This window comes from Vipera berus (assembly GCF_964194415.1).
Source record: "Vipera berus genome assembly, chromosome: 3".
NCBI classification, from domain to species: Eukaryota; Metazoa; Chordata; class Lepidosauria; order Squamata; family Viperidae; genus Vipera; species Vipera berus.
This window is the reverse complement of record NC_138204.1, coordinates 125,390,932-125,409,619: the sequence shown is the minus strand read 5'-3', so window position 1 is coordinate 125,409,619 and position 18,688 is coordinate 125,390,932. Positions and strand designations below refer to the sequence as shown.

The following is an 18,688-nucleotide window of genomic DNA, read 5'->3' as shown; positions in this document are numbered from 1 at the left end:
TCTATATGAGGCCTTTATAATCCAATAGATTTTAGAATACAGACCAGTCCCAAAAGCAATACTTTATAATGTTCCTTTGTCTCAGGCTTCCAAAAATTGTCACTCAGGCAATATTATAACCCACAATGTTCAAAGTGTTCAACCTCCCTGAAAACAACTCAAAAGCCAGATGTAATCAAAAGTTGTTTTTCTTTCTCTTCCACTAGCTCTTGAGATTAAAAGTCAAAGGTCAGTGGGTGTTTATAATCCAACAAGGTCAGGGTGATAAGTATGCCAAAATATTTTCCTTTATTGCCAGTTGTTCTCCCTTAGGCTAGGAATCACCAAGCAGGAAGGAAGCTAGTTATAGTGCTGTACTCAGATCCACCACTAGATGTCATTCAAAATGCATTTTCCACTCTTAAAGGATTCATTTCTTGTATTTCACCTCAATGTTTTTTTTCAAAGAGAAAATCTTAACAATTATCTCAGTTCTCAAATTTCAAAAGTGTAGTTTTATATTATTTCCACTTCAAGATTGTGTATTTCTGTCCCCAATAGAAATTAAAATGCCGCTTCCGTTCACATTCAGAGGTTTTTAGCTTCTTGGGAGCCTTTCCAGGAAATTCAGTTGTAAAATAGTAAAGAAAGGATCCATATTCTCATCCAGTTCGAAACATGCTGTTTACGATGTATTAATTGACGTTCTTCTTCTCTGGTTGTCAGCAGCTAATGGCTGGCCATAAGAATGTAGACAGGCTTTCCCGTCAGTTTAGAGGGCTTTTCTCGGATCGAACGGAAAGACCGCCATCTCTCCGTGATCGACAAAACACCCCTCCTTCTTCATCACCTCTTTGGGGTGACTTTAGGCCCTTTTTAGGGCCAACAGGGCAAAATCGGGCACAGAAGGCAGAGCCGTGCCTTCCTACATCCATGTTGCCGCGACACAAAAGTCTCACTAATACATAAATTTTGAATGGAAACTGAATTTTAGGATTTATAATTGCACAGCTCAAATCTAGGCTACTATATGCTGACAACATAGTTTGTTTTTATTGCATGAATTCAGAGGAACAATAACAATTACTAAGAGTGTGTGAAAGATAAAATTCTCAAAGAAATCTATTACAAATTATAGAAGTAAATCATAATCATATTTATAAATTATATTCATATATCAATAAATCTATTTAATTTCTAAAATGACAAATATCATTTTAGTGATGCAAAATCCATTGATAGAAACAGATTCACTGAAGTGATTGCATCATGCTGCTCATTTTATTAAAACAATTTATATAAAAAAGATTGGGGAAAAACTCTTGTAAAATAATTGTTTACCACATTTCTCAACAACTGAAATAACTTCTTTATTAAAATCATTTTTAGATGCTTTGCAGTACATAATTATAAAAGAAATCCATATGAATAGTCAATGCAAATTGACTTTTTAGTCTTTTTTTTCCATAATGTCAACATTACTTTTGCTTTGCATATTTTGGGTATTTTCATCTTTGTCAGTGGAAGAAAGGTTTTCTACTATGCTGGCTTCCATTAACATTTTTTCATGCTGTCCATTCAATTCATCTTCTATTATTGTCGGTAACTGATTGATGTTTTTGGTTTTACATTCAAATTCCAATTCTTCTAGCACTTGCCCCGAAGTATCAGTAGATGCTGTTTCCAACTGATCTTCTAAATTTTCTTCTTTCCTTTTTGCTTTGAATACTTCAAGTCCCATCATTCTCAGGTAATGCAATCTCTCATTCTTGGGCACGAAAGCACGAAGAGATGTTTTGCCAAGCCAACCACACAGCAAAATAGAGCACTGATGGGTGTCTTGTTTGCTACAAATAGACAAATGCATACACTGTTGATGCTTCAATTTTACTTTCTTCAAAAGATTCATTAGTAATTTTAAACTATACTACTAGCTTGTTTGTTCTAGGATCCTAGAAACAGGGGTTCGTTGAAAGCATTAAATTAATCTTTTCATTATTTCTGTTCAGTTTATATTCAAAAGGATCTGTACATCCACACACATTTCCATAAACTGAACACAGAGGTCACTTACCTTTGGTCTGGTTCGTATTTCAAGACTATGCTACCCATAGCTGAAACAAAGAGAGTGTAATGTTTTAAAATAGCAGATTATTATAACACAAATGACATTAATCTTTAGCCATTCAACCTATGACCCACAGTTATTCTCCATAGAATTTGCTGAACACTACCATCTTTTCTATCAAAGCAAATGTTATGAAACTACTGATATTCTTGAGCTGCTATTGATAATGTTGGGATAATGATCTTCACCAAATAGAGGAATTTTAAAATTTCACTAGCTCTCATTCACGCAGTGAACTTGATTACTGGATTATCTTTAGTCCCAACATCAGCCTTTGAGGCATTCTTAGAAAATAAAAATCATGGATGGCTACAGTCTACAATCATTTAGGTCAAGTGAAAACACGAAAAGTAAAAGTGAGAGAGCAGAAAGGATTCTGGAGAGTTACCTTCTGAAAAATGGGCATTTATGAATAAGGTAAAGTAAAGGTAAAGGTTCCCCCGCACATGCGTGCTAGTCGTTTCCAACTCTAGGGGCCGGTGCTCATCTCCGTTTCAAAGCCGAAGAGCCAGCGCTTGTCCGAGGACGTCTCCGTGGTCATGTGGCTGGCATGACTAGACGCCAAAGGCACACGGAACGCTGTTACCTTCCCACTGTAGTGGTCCCTATTTTTCTACTTGCATTTTTACGTGCTTTCGAACTGCTAGGTTGGCAGAAGCTGGGACGGATAACAGGCGCTCACTCTGTTACACGGCACTTGGGATTTGACCCGCCAAACTGCCGACCTTCTGATCGACAAGCTCAGCGTCCTAACCCACTGAGCCACCGCGTCCCTAGTCATTTATGAATAGTTGCCATCAATTTTCACCATTAATATAAAAAAGGTAACCAGTTGGAAATCAACTACTCTAACACTAAATAATGTAAATCAAATCTTGAATCTCAAATAACTATTAGTTAATTAGTTACCAAGTAACTATTACTTACCCATTCCATTCAGTTGACTGCGTGTTTCAGTACTGAACCTGCTTAAGAATGGATTTTCTTCAGTTAATAAAATTTTAATATCTTCTATGCCAGCCGTAATAGCTCTGGCACTGATGAAAGGATGCAATGTATATATGCCCTGGAATTGAAAGACATGATTTTTATAATATAGCCATTTCTTTCAAAATTCAAAACAGAAATCTATTCTCAAGGGAAGATTTTCAGTATCTGAATGGAATATAATAATAAGAAACTGAAATAGCAACATCTTCTGGCTGTGCAATACCATAGTATGAAATAAAATATACAGTCAATTAATCAACTACATCAATGGTGCAGTCTTCTAACCATACAGGGTGAATTAAAACATCCTCAAACTTCTATTACTTTCATGTTAAACATATACATACATACAACCGGCACACATGCATCCATAAATTTGCCTGGACAAGTCCCGGCAGTTTCCTGTCAGAAGTGGTTCGGCACTGCTTTCTTCCTAGGGCTGAGAGAATGATGGCCCAACATCACCCAGTTAGTTTCAGGCCTTAGGTGGGACTACAACTCACAGTCTCCTGGTTTGTAAGCTAATATCATAAACATTGAAATGAAGATACTTTAAAAAACCTGACATAGAAACTTCAATAGATTGCCATTCTATTCCAACAATCCTACTAACTCCATAAAAATATACAGCAATTTAGGCAGACACGGTATTAGCATGCACAGGTAATCCTCGACTTACAACAGTTTGTTTGATGACTGTTCAAAGTTACAAAGGGACTGAAAAAAATGACTTGCAACTTTTTTTTCACACAACCATTGCAACATCCCCATGGTCACATGAGCAAAATTAAACAGCTTAGCAACTTACTCAAATTCATGACAGATGTAGTGTCCCGGGGGTCATGTGATGCCCTTTTGCGACCTTCTGACAAGTAAAATCAATAGGGAAGCCAGATTCACTTAATAACCATGCTACTAATTTAACAACTGCAGTGATTCACTTAACAACTATGGCAAGAAAGATCATAAAATGGGTCAAATTCATTTAACAACAGTCTCGCTTAGCCACAGAAATTTTGGGGTCAATTGTGATTGTAAACAGAGGACTACCTTTCTTTCTTTCTAATGGAAGAAGCAATATTCTCCAGTGCCACTTAAACTTCAGTCCTAGTCTAACATCCTAAAACAGGGAACTTCTGTATTTCTATATGCATGGATCTACCTAAGCATTGTTAACAGAGATCAATTCTACTACAAATCTATGTAAAATGTAACACCATTGAATAGCACAAAACTGTTAATGTGAAATAAATTTCCTAAATAAAATAAAACTTCTCTTTAAAAGGAAATCTTATTATGAAGTTCTCTTGCTATATATTCCAAGGTACTGTTCCAGTAAACTGAAATATTCTTTTGATGGTTTCTAAGGTGATATGGTGCAGTGGTTAAGGAGATGAACTAGCATTGTAGTGACTATATTTTAGGTCCATTTTAGGTATAATAATAAAATGAATGAATGAATGAATGAATGAGCATTGCCATTTTTAAGTCTTAAGCCTATTTATTTTTTGTTTACAGATAAATGTTTTTGTCTCAACCATTAATTATAAGATAACCCCACCAGTCTGAAGCTGCTAAACAGTTATCAGCAAATATGATTATATGTCACTTAGGCCTAAAAATATTAAGATTGTATTACTTAATCATGACACTGACTGATTACTATACTTATCTTGAATACTTTTAAGTTTTACTTTAAATTCTTGAGCTCCAAGGCTGTTTCATATGTGAGAAAAAGATATCTGCCAACTATCATGTGTTATACTGCCCTCGTTTTTCCCCCAAAATGGTGAAGTACAAATAAACTAAGTAATAGTAAAAACAAACATAATGTAATGAAGTGAACATAAAAGCACACACAGCAATAACACAGGACAAATCTAAATATTGCAAATTGTTGTTGTTTCCAGGAGGATTATGGAAAACTATAACGTAATAATAATGCATTCATTCTTACCTCTTGTGCTAATCTGAAGGCACAACCATCTCCATCATTATTGCGGCACCACACTTTGATTCCTGTATTAATAACCTATATGGGGTTTAAAAAGTAGGATATTTCAGCATATTTAAGCATTATAATACCCAATTAGTAATTTGAAGCAGTTTGGCAGGAGAGCACCAACAACAATGGAACAATACATCAATATATACTGATAAAAGTGAGACATGAGATAGAATAGGCATTTCCATTAATCACATAGATTATACTCAATATGTATCCAATATTATATTGAATATAATAAATATTGAAATATAGGTATGATTCCTCAAAGGTATGATTCCTCAAAGGAGCATAGTTTACTGAAACATCTCATGAGGGATTTGGTACTAATGATCCATTTAAGGTCTAGATCTAGGAAGCTACTCAGGAAAACAGACTCAGTGAAGGCATGCAAACTATATGCCTGCAGCTGTCCTCAATAAATGTAAATCAAAAGCTCCTACAGGGCAAAGGGCCACTGGGAGAAAAACTGCTCAAGTTTATTGGAAAGACTAATTACTCTGAATGCAGTTTTGTAAGTCTAAGAGAAGAACCTGCTGTCATCTTCCATTTTACTGAGCAAGAAATGGACATTTTCAATTACCATGAGCCTATTGTCCCACCACGCCACATTGGTCTTGTGGCCTGGCAAATAATATGTCTGCAAACTATCCATACATAGCTTTGGGGTTGGGGGTGGGGAATGGGCATGATTGTATCTTATGTACATGGTATATTTAATTAATTAATACTTCTAACAGAAGTTAAGTTGCACTCTAAGTTTATTTATCAACTCTCTCTGGCTTTCTAGCAACCAAGACTTTCCCTATAAATATTGCTAGAAAAAAAGCTCACATAGGGATAATAGCTGATTTGCAGCCCAGTAATTGAGAGAACTATGGGGTGCATTTGTGGCTAAGTCACATCTTGGTGATCAAGGTGAATAAATCTGTAGCTATATAAAACTTTCACTTTCAAGTTAACCCTGGTTTTAAGATTCATGCTACTAAGCAATCAATTGCATGTGTATAGTGGAAGTATAAAAGAAGATTAGCTGATAAAAGTGCCACTTTGGCTATCACTCATGAAGCACTACATAGACCAGAGATGATATCGAAATGTAAATGGATAACATATTGAGACTTATTGATATTTGAAAAAGAGGGATTTAAGATAAAGACAAGAGAACAATTAGGATTTGCTTGTGATTGGTTTAATTATTATAGCATTTTTGAAAGATTTAAATTTGATTAAAAAAAGTTTTGTTTTCACAGGAACTAAATCTGTACTGGATGTTAATTTATGTTCTGGAGATGACCACTTGATTTCTAAAGTATATAAAAATGTTACTCAAGATGAATCCAGAAGATGAATATGTTAAAGTGTATGGTAAAGTGGGCAAAAAATGGGTATAATATAATGCTAGATAAATGAGAGAATGTATGGATGAATGGACTAAAATTTACATTAAATTATAGCTTGAAAGAAAACTTTTATAAAATGATGTATTGTTGGTACTTGACCCCAGATAAACTAGCGAAAATATATAAAGGGATTTTTAATAAGTGCTGGAAATGTAGTCAAAATCCAGATTCATTTTATCATAAACAATTTGGGCTGCTATTCCCTCACATGGTGACTGCCGAGAGAACTGTACTTGCCAAACACTGGAAAGAAAAAGGGATGCCGATTGTTGAAGAATGGAATTTGAAATTGACTGAATTAGCAGATGGTCAAATTAACTGCTTTCATTAGAGATAATGGACTAGACAGCTTTATAAAAGACTGGAAACCGCTTGTGGACTTTCTACATGTTAAATAACAGATGGTTAACAGAGGGATTTGAATATTAGTGTAATGTTTAGCTTAACCTGTTGACTGCTTTTTCATTCATTCATTCATTCATTTCATTCATTCATAAAAGGGAAGGAGTATTGCTTTTTCTTTTTACCACCCAGCAAGGGTGGATCCTACATGTTAAATGTTAAATTTATTTGAACATTTTTTCTCTTTTTTATACACTTTTTTTCCTTTTTTGTTGTTGTTAGGGTTGAATGTATGCTTTTGTTTTGTTTTTCTGTTTGTATTTTACTTTTTATGATAAAACAATAAATATTTTTTTAAAAAACGTTCCCTTTCACTTTTCCAATAATCATCTGTGCAATCACATGTAATAAGATCTTCCTATGAACATATAGTGTTCCTTGGAATGTACTAGAGCTGCTTTTTGACAGCCCCATGAAGTGCTATCTTCACTTGGCATGCCTACTGGATCTACTGCCGGTTATCTCAATTCCTTGGGACACTGTAGGGATATCCTACAAAGTAGACAACGTTTTGGGATAAAAGGAAGATTGAGTGATCATCTGTGCATTCATGCAAGGAACCACAGTTACAGATAAATTACACAGTCTTTTTCTTGGTAATCTTGGTAAACCACACATAGAGATACAGTAGCTTGCAAACTATACTCATCAGAAGTAGGGCAAATATGTCACTGTAGTACACAGGAAGGCAGCCCTTCTTCAAAAACAGCATCCAGCAGTATTCGAACACTGGGACCTTCGGGATCAAACGGTGGATCAACAAATATCAGGGAATGATATACTGCTGGTGGTATCACGCCTGCCCTTAAGAAGTGACTCCACAGTGTGCAGCATAGGAAGCTTGAGCTTTGTTAGTTGACTGATATCTATAATCCAACTTGCTATTCTTTGTGGACAGGCAATTAAGTCTCCCTTAGACATAAGTTTTTCTTTGACAATACATATAAAATGGAAGTTGCGACATCTGTCAGAAAGACTGCTCTAGACATAAAAAAAGCCAAGACCTGCCAAACAGTTAACAAATTCAAGGATGGTTCCACTAGAACTGTTTGAAAAGAAAAATAACTAAGCAAATGAATTAAAGTACTGAATGCCATGCAATGCAATGCAATGCTGCAGTAGCATTTTTTTGAAGGGCCAACTGCCACTTAAAATGAGTAAAGAGATGAGTGACATAGCAAGGCGGCAAAAAGCTGCAATGGCACTAGTGTTGTGTTCTTTCATTCTTACACAGGATAACATTTTCTTCTTTTATATAATGTGAGAATATACTTCTATGTAAAACCTATCTGGGACTATTACCAGTAGAGTGGGTGGAACTGTACTTCAATATCAAAATTGTTGATAACAACGCAACCAATGTCACTGATTCATCCAAATTTATCAATTCAATGGCTGAAGTTATAACCACAATGGTTACCAAAAGTGTGGGAAATCTTAATAGTAATAGCACCTAAAGACTTATACCTGCTTCATAGTGCTTTAACAGCCCTCTCTAAATGGTTTACAAATGTCAGCATACTGCCCCCAACAATTTGAGCCCTCATTTTACTGACCTCGAAAGGATGGAAGACTGAGTCAACCATGAGCCACTCAAAATCAAACTCCTGGAGTGAGCAGTGAGTTAGCCTGCAGAACTCCATTCTGACCACTGCGCCACCACGGCTCACAGCTAATGCCCAAGACGTTCTACCTGAACGTGCTTATGAATAGCCCTGATTAGTATTGATATTGCAACATCGCATACTTGAACGGCCTGTTCCCAAACCAGAAATCAAAGTTGAGAGGAACTGAAGTGCACCTATGTGATAACATTTTGAGAACAGCAAAACCTCTTCCAAAGCACGAAAGACATAGCAGCTGATTCAAAGGGGAAGTTTATTTCTTCACTTAACATATTTTCTAGCCTTCAAAATCATGACTATACGCACAGAGCACTGTTACCTTCCCACCGAAGTGGCACCTATTTCACTACTTGCACTTCCATGGTTTTGGACTGCTAGGTTGGAAGGAGCAAGGGGCAAGTAACGGAAGCTCACCCCGTTATGTGGCACTCAGGTCTCGTGCCCAGGCTGTCAGCTTTACAGCTGACAAGCTCAGAATCTTTAACCACTAAGCCACTGTACCCAAAGGCATGCCAAATCTGTAGCACCAAGGTAACAGTTAAAATAGTTTTTTAACGTAAACTCTAGCACAAAACAAAATAATGCAGTAAGCATTCAAATATAGACTGTATCTCAACAGAGCAGATTGAGATTCTATGCCTTTTTATTGATAAAATAATATTTGAAATAAATGGCATTAAGTCCCATTTATTTACCGTATTTATAAACTATTCCGATCCCAAAGAACTGGGCAAGAGCAAACAAAAAGAAAAATGCAACAATAAATAACTAATTACAAATCAATATCAAAATAAAAAAGTAACATAAAAGAAAGGCACAAGGTAAGTGCCCACATTCAGTCAGCTGGGACTAACCAGCTAGAATAAAGTAGCTTTAATCTGATTTCCTGGGCTCCAAGATCACTGCAGATGGGGACTGTAGTCAAGAAATTAAAAGACGCTTGCTCCTCGGGAGGAAAGCCATGGCAAATCTAGACAGCACACTAAAAAGCAGAGACATCACCCTGTCAACAAAAGTGCGTATAGTCAAGGCTATGGTCTTCCCAATTGCAATGTATGGCAGTGAAAGTTGGACCATAAGAAAGGCTGAGCGCAAAAGAATTGAGGCCTTTGAACTCTGGTGCTGGAGAAGACTCCTGCGAGTCCCTTGGACTGCAAGGCGATCAAACCGGTCAGTCCTAGAGGAGATCAACCCTGACTGCTCTTTAGAAGGCCAGATCCTGAAGCTAAAACTCAAATACTTTGGCCACCTAATGAAGAGGAAGGACTCACTGGAGAAGAGCCTAATGCTGGGAAAGATTGAGGGCAATAGAAGAAGGGGACGACAGAGAATGAGGTGGCTGGATGGAGTCACTGAAGCAGTAGGCGTGAGCTTAAATGGACTCCAGAAGATGGTAGAGGACAGGAAGGCCTGGAGGAACATTGTCCATAGGGTCGCGATGGGTCGGACACGACTTCGCAACTAACAACAACAAATCTGATTATGAAATTCCAGCCAGGTGGGGTTACACACACTTCTGAAAAGAGTTTATATTATAGAGTTTATAGGTGGAGGATCTGAGAAGATCTGCCATCTGTTGAGCATGCAGAGCAGAGAAGGCATTCTCTGTACTCATTAGTAAGCACCTCAACCCTAAAAAATGTAGAGATACCTGCAAAACTGCAGTGTACAAAGAAGACATGCCTAGTTTTGAGACATTTTTTTTCTGCACAACTGCACTAAAATTGATAGGGAAAATGTACTTCTTTAATCAAATGTAACAAAAGACAGCTATTTTCAGGAGCAGATTACCTCAACTCCACTTAAGAATGAGGATTTTTACTGAAAACATAAATACAAATCAAACCTTTAGCTTTTCACTGTTGTTTAACAGTACATCGCGTATCTCCTTGGAAACCATATACACCTGTCTTTTCTTTCCTTCCTGAGTACGAGTTAACAAATTCATCTTAGGGAATGAAGGATCCAGTGCATAAAAGCTCCTAAAAATAATTACAAGTATTAAGTGTAATCATCCTATTGCAATTTTATATAACATGGACAATTCTGGAGGTTTTTTGTTGTTGTTGTAAAAATACTGATTTTAATGGAACATACTCAACTGTAATTGAATGGGTAAATGTAGTATATTTAAGGTCTAGAACACATTCTACTTTACTTTGGGACTCATTTTCTTTCTTCTAAAAAAATCGCATGATTTGGATTCAGTGAACACGAAGTACAGCATTCTATTACATGGAAGTAACAGTGCAGTACCACAAAAACTGGAGGTGAGGTGACGTTACACTATAGTGTAAAAATATGCCAACCAAATCATCATGAAAGCTGCGTAACAGAAGTGGAAGGCACTAGGCTGAGAAAGGGTACTTTTGCTAGCTAGAGAAATCTAACAGTAGGTTTGTCCAAATAGAAGGTCTTAACTGATACATATTCTCCCATATCAAAAATGCTTTTTTCTCAGAACAAATGATGCTTTTTTTATTGGCATAAAGGCATCTCTGGATACAGAGCTATGATCCAAAAAATATATATCCTTTCCGGAATATTAACCTTAGGATTTCAAAAGCACAAATTACGCATTTTAAAAATATTGGCTTGTGCCATTTCATTTGTATATTTGTCCTTTATTATGTTTTTTACTTTCAATATTTTATTTATGCTCTGTTTATTTAAAAATTCTTGGTACCACCCAGTCAACAGGCTGCATCTCGTATGAAATAAATAAAAACAGTAGGAATATGGTGAGATTTTGATTTAATACATATTAAAAGACAATCAAGCCATCTTTAGATGTCAACCATATCCACACAGCATATATGTTTATAATTTATTTTCAGTTTCCAACAGACTATCCATCTACTTGTTTATTAGATTTCTATCCTGCTTTTCATTCAAGGAGCTCAAAGAGACATATAGAGTACTCCTTCCTAGTTTTTCCAACAACTATCTTGTGAGGTAGGTTTGACTGGCCCAACATTCCTCAATTAACACACTTCATATAGAAATACTTTATGTTCTATTCCACTTTATTTTCTTTAATATGTTAAGTGACATTCATAAGCTCTAGAATTTATTAAGTAAACTATTATATGGGAAATAAAAAATACATCTTACTGAATAGGAGGAAACAAAGGATCTTCTACAGGAAGAAAAACAAATGGATCTTCTTTGTATCCAAAAAGCTTCATTTTTTTAGATGGTGGAGGTCTGCAAGAAAAACAGAAATGTCCATAGCTTACCACTTGTTCTGGTATAGTTAAATATCTTCCTTTCCCCACCTCTGCAATTTCCAAACATTATCGCTTATTTCAAAATAGAGGTTGGCCTGTATAGTCCATAGTAAACATACATAGAAAAGCTTTAGTATAATGAACTTGCTTGATTCAGCAGGTTTAATTGTAACATTTTTGTTGTTATTCAAAGTGGTAATTGCCAATATATAATTTCAACAGGGAACTAAATCTTTTTTCAAGGGCAGCAGTCTATTAGGAAATGCAGAACAGCCTTTTAATATTGAGATTAGTTAGTACTGCTTCTGATTTTTCTATTATAACATGGCTTTCACATAACACCAAGTATTTAAGTACATTACACAAGGTCTGATTATTCAATTTTTGTGAGTCACTTCATGTTTATATCTTAAAGTCAGGGGTCTTCAAACTTGGCCCTTTTTATGACTTGTGGACTTCAACTCCCAGAATTCCTCAGCCAGGCACACTGACTGAGGAATTCTGGGAGCTGAAGTCCACAAGTCATAAAAGGGCCAAGTTCGAAGAACGCTGATCTAAGTAGTACTCTTGATATTCCTAGTTATAACAGTGATGAAAGAGTAACTCTGTGACCAACGCCCATATTTACAAGCATCACACCTTTCTGGAATTGAAACTCCAGAAACTTTCAATCACATGTTCCCTATTACAACTGGTTGAATGTATTGTCTTGTGCCTGACCTATTTCTCAACCCACCCACCCCCAAATCACTGAGCAATTGCTTAAGATTGTTTGATCTCTTCCTGAGCTTCTTTTCTCAGTGCCCCCTAAAAAGTGCTAACTGCAAATTAAGAAGCTCGGCTCTTTTGATCTTAATTAGCTGGCCAGAGCCATTGCTTGAAATTGATAAGCCCCCAATCAGTTTCATACTAAAGGTTTTTGTTTTGTCTCCCTTTGAGCTTTTAGCTCACAGAAAACAGCTGGAACTACTGCATTCCTTTCGATGTATAGTCCCCATTGTGTGCCTGTTTATACTCTGCACTTTCTGCGTCACATGAGAAAAGCTCAACTTCCTTCCCCTGTCCTGACCACTTTCTACAGGGGATACGATTGAGAGCATCCTGTCATACAGCATCACAGTCTGGTTTGGAAGCATCACTGCTTCAGACAGGAAGGCGGTGCAGTGAGTGGTGAGGATGGCCAAAAAGATTATTGGCAGTTCCCTCCCTCCCATCCAGGACACAGCACAGAAGCGTTGCTTGAGCAGGGTCCATAAGATTATCTCGGACACTACTCATCCTCTTCACGACCTGTTTTCCTTGTTAACTTCTGGGAGGAGGCCTCGTGGTATCCATAGTAGAACATCCATCCAGATTGAACCATAGTTTCATTCCACACCGCATTAACCTTGTGAACTCTCAGGCTTCCTCCTTCCGTTATATATTCAAGTTGGACAGTATTTAATATTTTATTGTTATGTATATGTAGGGGTGTGGGTCTATACATACGTTGTTTATAGTATGTTTTAGGCGTGTGTCATGTATGTTTCACTTTGAGAATGGGTAACTAAATTTCATTTTTGATGTGTGCTGTTGTACCCACAGTAAAAAAAAATTGTTAGGCATATGGTGTTAGCCTACAATGTTGGGTTGAAAATATATTAACCAAGATGTTATGTCTTTAAGATGTTAATTGGCCAATGGGTGTGTAAGTGTTCTCATGGCCATAAGAGGGAGCTAGTAACGTAGCTTCTCTCTCTCTCTGAATTCACTGCTTTCTACTGTTACTGTTTTTGCTCTGTTACCTGAACTGTGTATTGACCTCCGGACCGGTAAGAAGACTTTGTATTTTGGATTGCTACTTGGACTGTTTATTAATGACTGTGCATTTTTGTTCTTACACCACCTTAAAGTAAACTACTTTTTGCTTTTACAACTCAGTGTACTCTTGTGTTTACTGTGTGACTTTTACTGCTCTCAGTACCCTTCCTTGTCTGTGCAACTCTTTGGTAGCACAAGGAGACCTCTGCACAACAAATTCCTTAACAAAAATGACAATAAAGATTATGTATATTCTATAATTCTCTTCTTACTAATTATTCCAGACTAAGGTAAGCATTCTAAAGCATAGGAGAATGTGGGGAAAGGACTACAATATAAGATTTGCTCTTTGACTTCCTCATGAGGAAGTTCCAGAAACCTTCCCTGCTATTTGGGCTCATATTTGGGGTTATATCTTTCCAATGAAGGAAAGGAAAGCTGAAGTAAAATTATTAAGCATAATCAGTCATATGATTTTTCATTTGGTGACCAGTTCACTAGACTGAGTTGTTAACCCAAAGGTATTCGCTAAAGAAGGATTTTATGTATAACACTAAGCCAGAATTTTTAGTTGTTTTTGAACAATCTGGAATTATAATTTGATTGACCGATTCTTGGTTGGTTCTCAATTTCTTCTCCGGTACCTAGTACCTATCTAAAGCAGATAGCTCTAGTGTGTTTGTGGGATCATTTCATCATATAACATGATTTTTGTCTGTGGAGCTCCTGTGATTTATGGCAGCTTTGAGCGATAGCCTGTATTTGTGCTCTCTCTCTTTTCTTGGTGACAATGAATGTCAGAGTATGTTTCATGGTGAGAGTTAAGTCTGTTTGGAAGGGATCTCTTTATGCTTATAGGATGTGAGTTTTGTTTGTGTGTCTTCCAAAATTTTGCCTGCTTTCAATTATAGGTTTGTGTTTCTTGGGAACATGTTTTATGTGGTTTACATAGGTTATATGTTTACTAGCGTGTATATATTACTGATACTATAAACTTATATAATAATATAATTATGTATTATTATAAATATAGGCAAACTGTTGTCCTGTTTGGTATGTGGTTTAATATTTGATATTTGGAGATTAAGAGAGCTTCATCTTTACTTATGCTATGGAGTAGTTGGTGGTGGAAAGATGATGGTTGCCAGGGCAACTGAAGAGAAAGGTTTTAGACTGAAGAACAGTGACTTTCTTAACTTCTCTTGTTCTGCATTATTTTGGAATAGGATAAGACTAACAAATAAGGAATCAGCCAGAATATGGTTCAGACACCCAGGTAAAACAAATCGTGGCTCAATGTGGTAAGTAAAGTGTATTCATTCCAATTATTATGTGTCTGCTATTTTAATGCTATTATTCTCAGGCCTATGGCATGTATTACACTACACCATCAAGGGAATTTAAAATATGCTTCATCTTTTTATCAGAAAACCACGTTCTTTTCAAACGGCTAGACATTAAGAACTTATCAATAATTCTATGCAATTTATTGTGATCTCGTAGTTTTCCTTAGACCTCTCAGGTGTCCAACAATTTTCATACCCTGAAGGGTTAGAGCAGGGGTCCCCAACCTATGGGCTGTGGCCTCTTGACCAGTGGGCTGTGGAAATAGTTGGCCGGTGCGTGCACGCATACGTGCACTGTCCACCACTCGCACCTCCATTTGCGGGTGTGTGCAGCCCGTTTGTGCATGCGTGAACGGGGCCGCTAGTGCCGTGCTGGAGCACACGGCGGCGTTTGCGTGCGCATCAATTTGAAAACTGCTCTCCTTCCCTCCGAGCCATGAGCCCAGAAAGGTTGGAGACCTCTGAGTTAGAGTATCAGTATAGATCAGCACAGTTGATAAAAACAGCTTTAGTTCCCAATTTCTTACCCACAAACACCATCCTTTTTGTTCTCCACACTCTCTGTTGTTACTGAGGTCTCTCCATCTTTTGCATCTTGCATTATAGGACTTTTACTTTCTAAAGGATCCTGTTCTGCATCTACAGGTATTAAATCTCCAGTCTTTTGAGGCAGCTTATTCTGAACCTGTTTCAAAACAGAATAATGTTTCAATTCTAGAAAAATCATTTCTATTTGCTATCCCCAAAATACATTTGAAAATTGATGCTTAAAGAGGTTAAAAATAAATGGACTTATAACTGCTGTTAAAAAGATCAGAACCTACTTCCTTTTTTATTGTTTATTTTTTGCTTTATATCTTTTTCACATTATTTTTCCCTATTGCTTATTTTCAGTTCAAAATTTGTATTGTTTTTATTCTGTTGAAAACTTTTTTTTAACAAAAACTGTGAACAAGATAAAAGGCATTTGAAAATTGATAGCAACTTTGGTTTAGATATTGGTAAATGTTTATCTGCCCATTTAAGCATGGAATAATTTTAATAAAATGCTAACAACATTACTCAAGAATAATAACTTGAAAATGATCATACTGATGCTATATTCTAGGGCTTTCTTTCCTAGCCTATTCCAATCATTTATTCTTAGTGAAAGCAGTCTATTCCCCAATGTAAATACTAGAACACAGTTTGTTAAAAATCTCAATGACTTAAAGAATTACTATTGCAATAGCTTTCACAGATTACATCACACTTCACTCAATGCAGGGCTTTTTATTTGCAACATAGCATAAAAGGTGCACTGAAAATACTCTAAGTTTCTTGTAGTTGCCTGGTGCCGCCCCCTTTATTGGATCTTTCAATATCATGCAATCTCCATTTTCATCTCCTCGAAGTATGTTTTGTTAAAGTGCTTGGCAATGATTGGGTATAGACGCGTCGGATGTTTCAATCAAAAACCATGCAGTTCCTTTTCATCTGATGCTGACCAGTTCTTGATCTTCCTTGCCTTTTTTTAGCCAGGCTGACTCCTAGTTGTATTTCTTTAGACTGTCCCATTACTGCACCCAGAGCTTCACTGCTTGTTCTTTGTCAGGTTGTTGACTGATTCATTGCAATCTCTCCACTGATGGACTGGTAGAAACAGTTCTGATTTCACTGGAATTGGAGATTCTGCCTTAAATGCAATTTGACCTTTTTAATCTGCTGATCTTTTTGGATATAGCTGTCATTTGCCAATCTATTATTTACAGTACTGTAATAATATAAAATACTATAGCTACTTATTTCCATAATTTAGAAACTGCCCATCTCATTGTTCTAAGCCGCCCATCTCACTGAAATCAACTCTGGGCAGCATGTTTAAAGGTTAAAAACCACATATAAAAACACAGATATAAAGGATATAAAAATCTTTTATACATTAACAGTAAAAATTACAGAAACAGAAAAGCCTGGGGAAAGAGAAAATAAGCATGGCCAGCTCAGCAGTGGAGCTATCTAAGCAGGTCTCCAAGTTCCCTGGGAGCCCAAAACTGGATAACATACCGTATATACTTGAGTATAAGCCGAATTTTTCAGCCCACTTTTTGGGCTGAAAAAATCCACTTCGGCTTATACTCCAGTGAACAAAAAAAAAAGAACTTACCGAGGACTTGCGCGCGGCCGAGGCTTCGGTGCTTCCGGGATCGCGCGCACCTCTCCCAAGCCGCCGCCGTCCGGAGACCTGCCGAAGTTTGGGGAGGTTTGGGGAGGTGCGCGCGCACCTCCCCAAACCTCCCCAAACGTCAGCAGGTCTCCGGACCTCCACGCCCTGCCTGCCTGCTTCTTTCCGCTGCCTGGCTGCCCTACGATGTAACCCGCTTCATGATAGAGTGCGACGCCTGCAAGGACTGGTTTCATGGCAGGTAACACAAAGCGGTCATTCTCGCCTTTCCCTCCCCCCCTCGCCCGCCTGCTTGCTTTTTTTTTCCTCTCAAGCATCACTGGACTGGGCCAGGGAAATCAGAGGGAAGCTGGGCGTGCAGCGTCACGGCGACGGCTGGAAGCCTCGCCCAGCTAGAGACAGAGAAGAAGGAGGGAGGGAGGGAGGGAGGGCGCGCGCAGGCAGAGAGGGTTTGGTCAGGGTGGCGGCGGCGGCGGCGGCGGACACGGGGAGCTGAGGCGCCGTCTGGTAGGTAGAGGCCGTTATGGGAAGGAGGCGGGAGAAGGGACGTGTGGGGGAAGTACGGGGGCCGTGTAAACGGAGTACGTGCGGCGCCGCGCGGGTCTGATAGAACTGGGCCGGCAACGGGTGCTTGTGAAGCGGCTGAGGGCTGGCTAGGAAGGGGGCGGCAGCGGCGGCGCTGGCGCTTTGCGGGTGGGACAAGGCTCTCAGAGAGAACATGGTGGAGGCGGAACCGACCCCGCCGCTCCCTGCAGGGGAGAGAAGCCGGGCAAGCGCTGCTCCAGTCCTCGCTCTTCTTCCCTCTCCCGATTTTGCCTTCCTCTCCAAGATAAGTTCGAGCGGTAGGGGAAAGTTAGAGCCCCTTTCTGAGGCCGCCCCTTACTTGGGATTGTTGGGCGAGAAGGCGACGTGGGCATGGAGGAGGAAGTAAGTCGCGCTTTACTTGTCACTGCGGGGCGGGGAGAAAAAAAGTTCTTGCCGGCCGGACTTGGATGGCGGCAGCGGCATCAGCTGGGAGCCGCAGCCCCGCCTAGTCCGGCTGAGCTGAACCAGCTCAACACAAAGCGATCGGGCCTTTCCTCCCCCCCCCTTTCCCTCCACCCTCCCGCTCTAGGGCAGAGATCCCCTTCCTATCGCTCGGGGCCTTTCGTCTCTTTGGCTCGCCAGGGCTGGAGCGGCGAGAGCGAGCGGCAGAGGAGAGATGGTGGGCTTTCCTTTCCTTTCCTTCCCTTTCCTTCCCTTCCCTTTCCTTTCCGTTAGAGAGCTACCTTCGTGATTACAATGTGGAGTGGCCGACTGAGGCTGAAAGCACATTAGGTAGCACTTGAGACATGCAGGCAAATCCTGCTAAAGGGCTTTTCCCCCCCACTGGATCCGCGCTCCGCAAGCCTCTGCCGCCGGCGGAGGCTGGATCCGCGCTCCGCAAGCCTCTGCCGGCGGCAGGGTGCGGATCCAGCCGGCGGCAGAGGCTTGCGGAGCGCAGATCCAGTGAGGGGAAAAGCCCTTTAGCAGGATTTGCCTGCATGCCGGCGGAGGCTGGATCCGCGCTCCGCAAGCCTCTGCCGCCGGCGGAGGCTGGATCCGCGCTCCGCAAGCCTCTGCCGGCGGCAGGGCGT

General features: G+C 39.0%; 1 protein-coding gene across 1 annotated transcript in view; it reads right to left on the bottom strand.

Annotated features, from left to right (window-relative positions):
* Nucleotides 1-1,120: 1,120 nt before the first annotated feature.
* The window catches only part of NSUN2 (NOP2/Sun RNA methyltransferase 2), a 44,431-nt gene continuing 26,863 nt past the window's right edge, over nt 1,121-18,688 (bottom strand). Inside the window, exons 13-19 of the mRNA XM_081324025.1 lie at nt 15,436-15,593; nt 11,647-11,739; nt 10,379-10,514; nt 5,055-5,129; nt 3,035-3,173; nt 2,054-2,093; nt 1,121-1,826 (exon numbers count right to left, since the gene is read on the bottom strand). Of these exons, the coding sequence (XP_081180151.1) occupies nt 1,430-1,826; nt 2,054-2,093; nt 3,035-3,173; nt 5,055-5,129; nt 10,379-10,514; nt 11,647-11,739; nt 15,436-15,593 (1,038 nt within the window). The 3' untranslated portion in view covers nt 1,121-1,429. The remainder of the gene's footprint in view (nt 1,827-2,053; nt 2,094-3,034; nt 3,174-5,054; nt 5,130-10,378; nt 10,515-11,646; nt 11,740-15,435; nt 15,594-18,688) is intronic.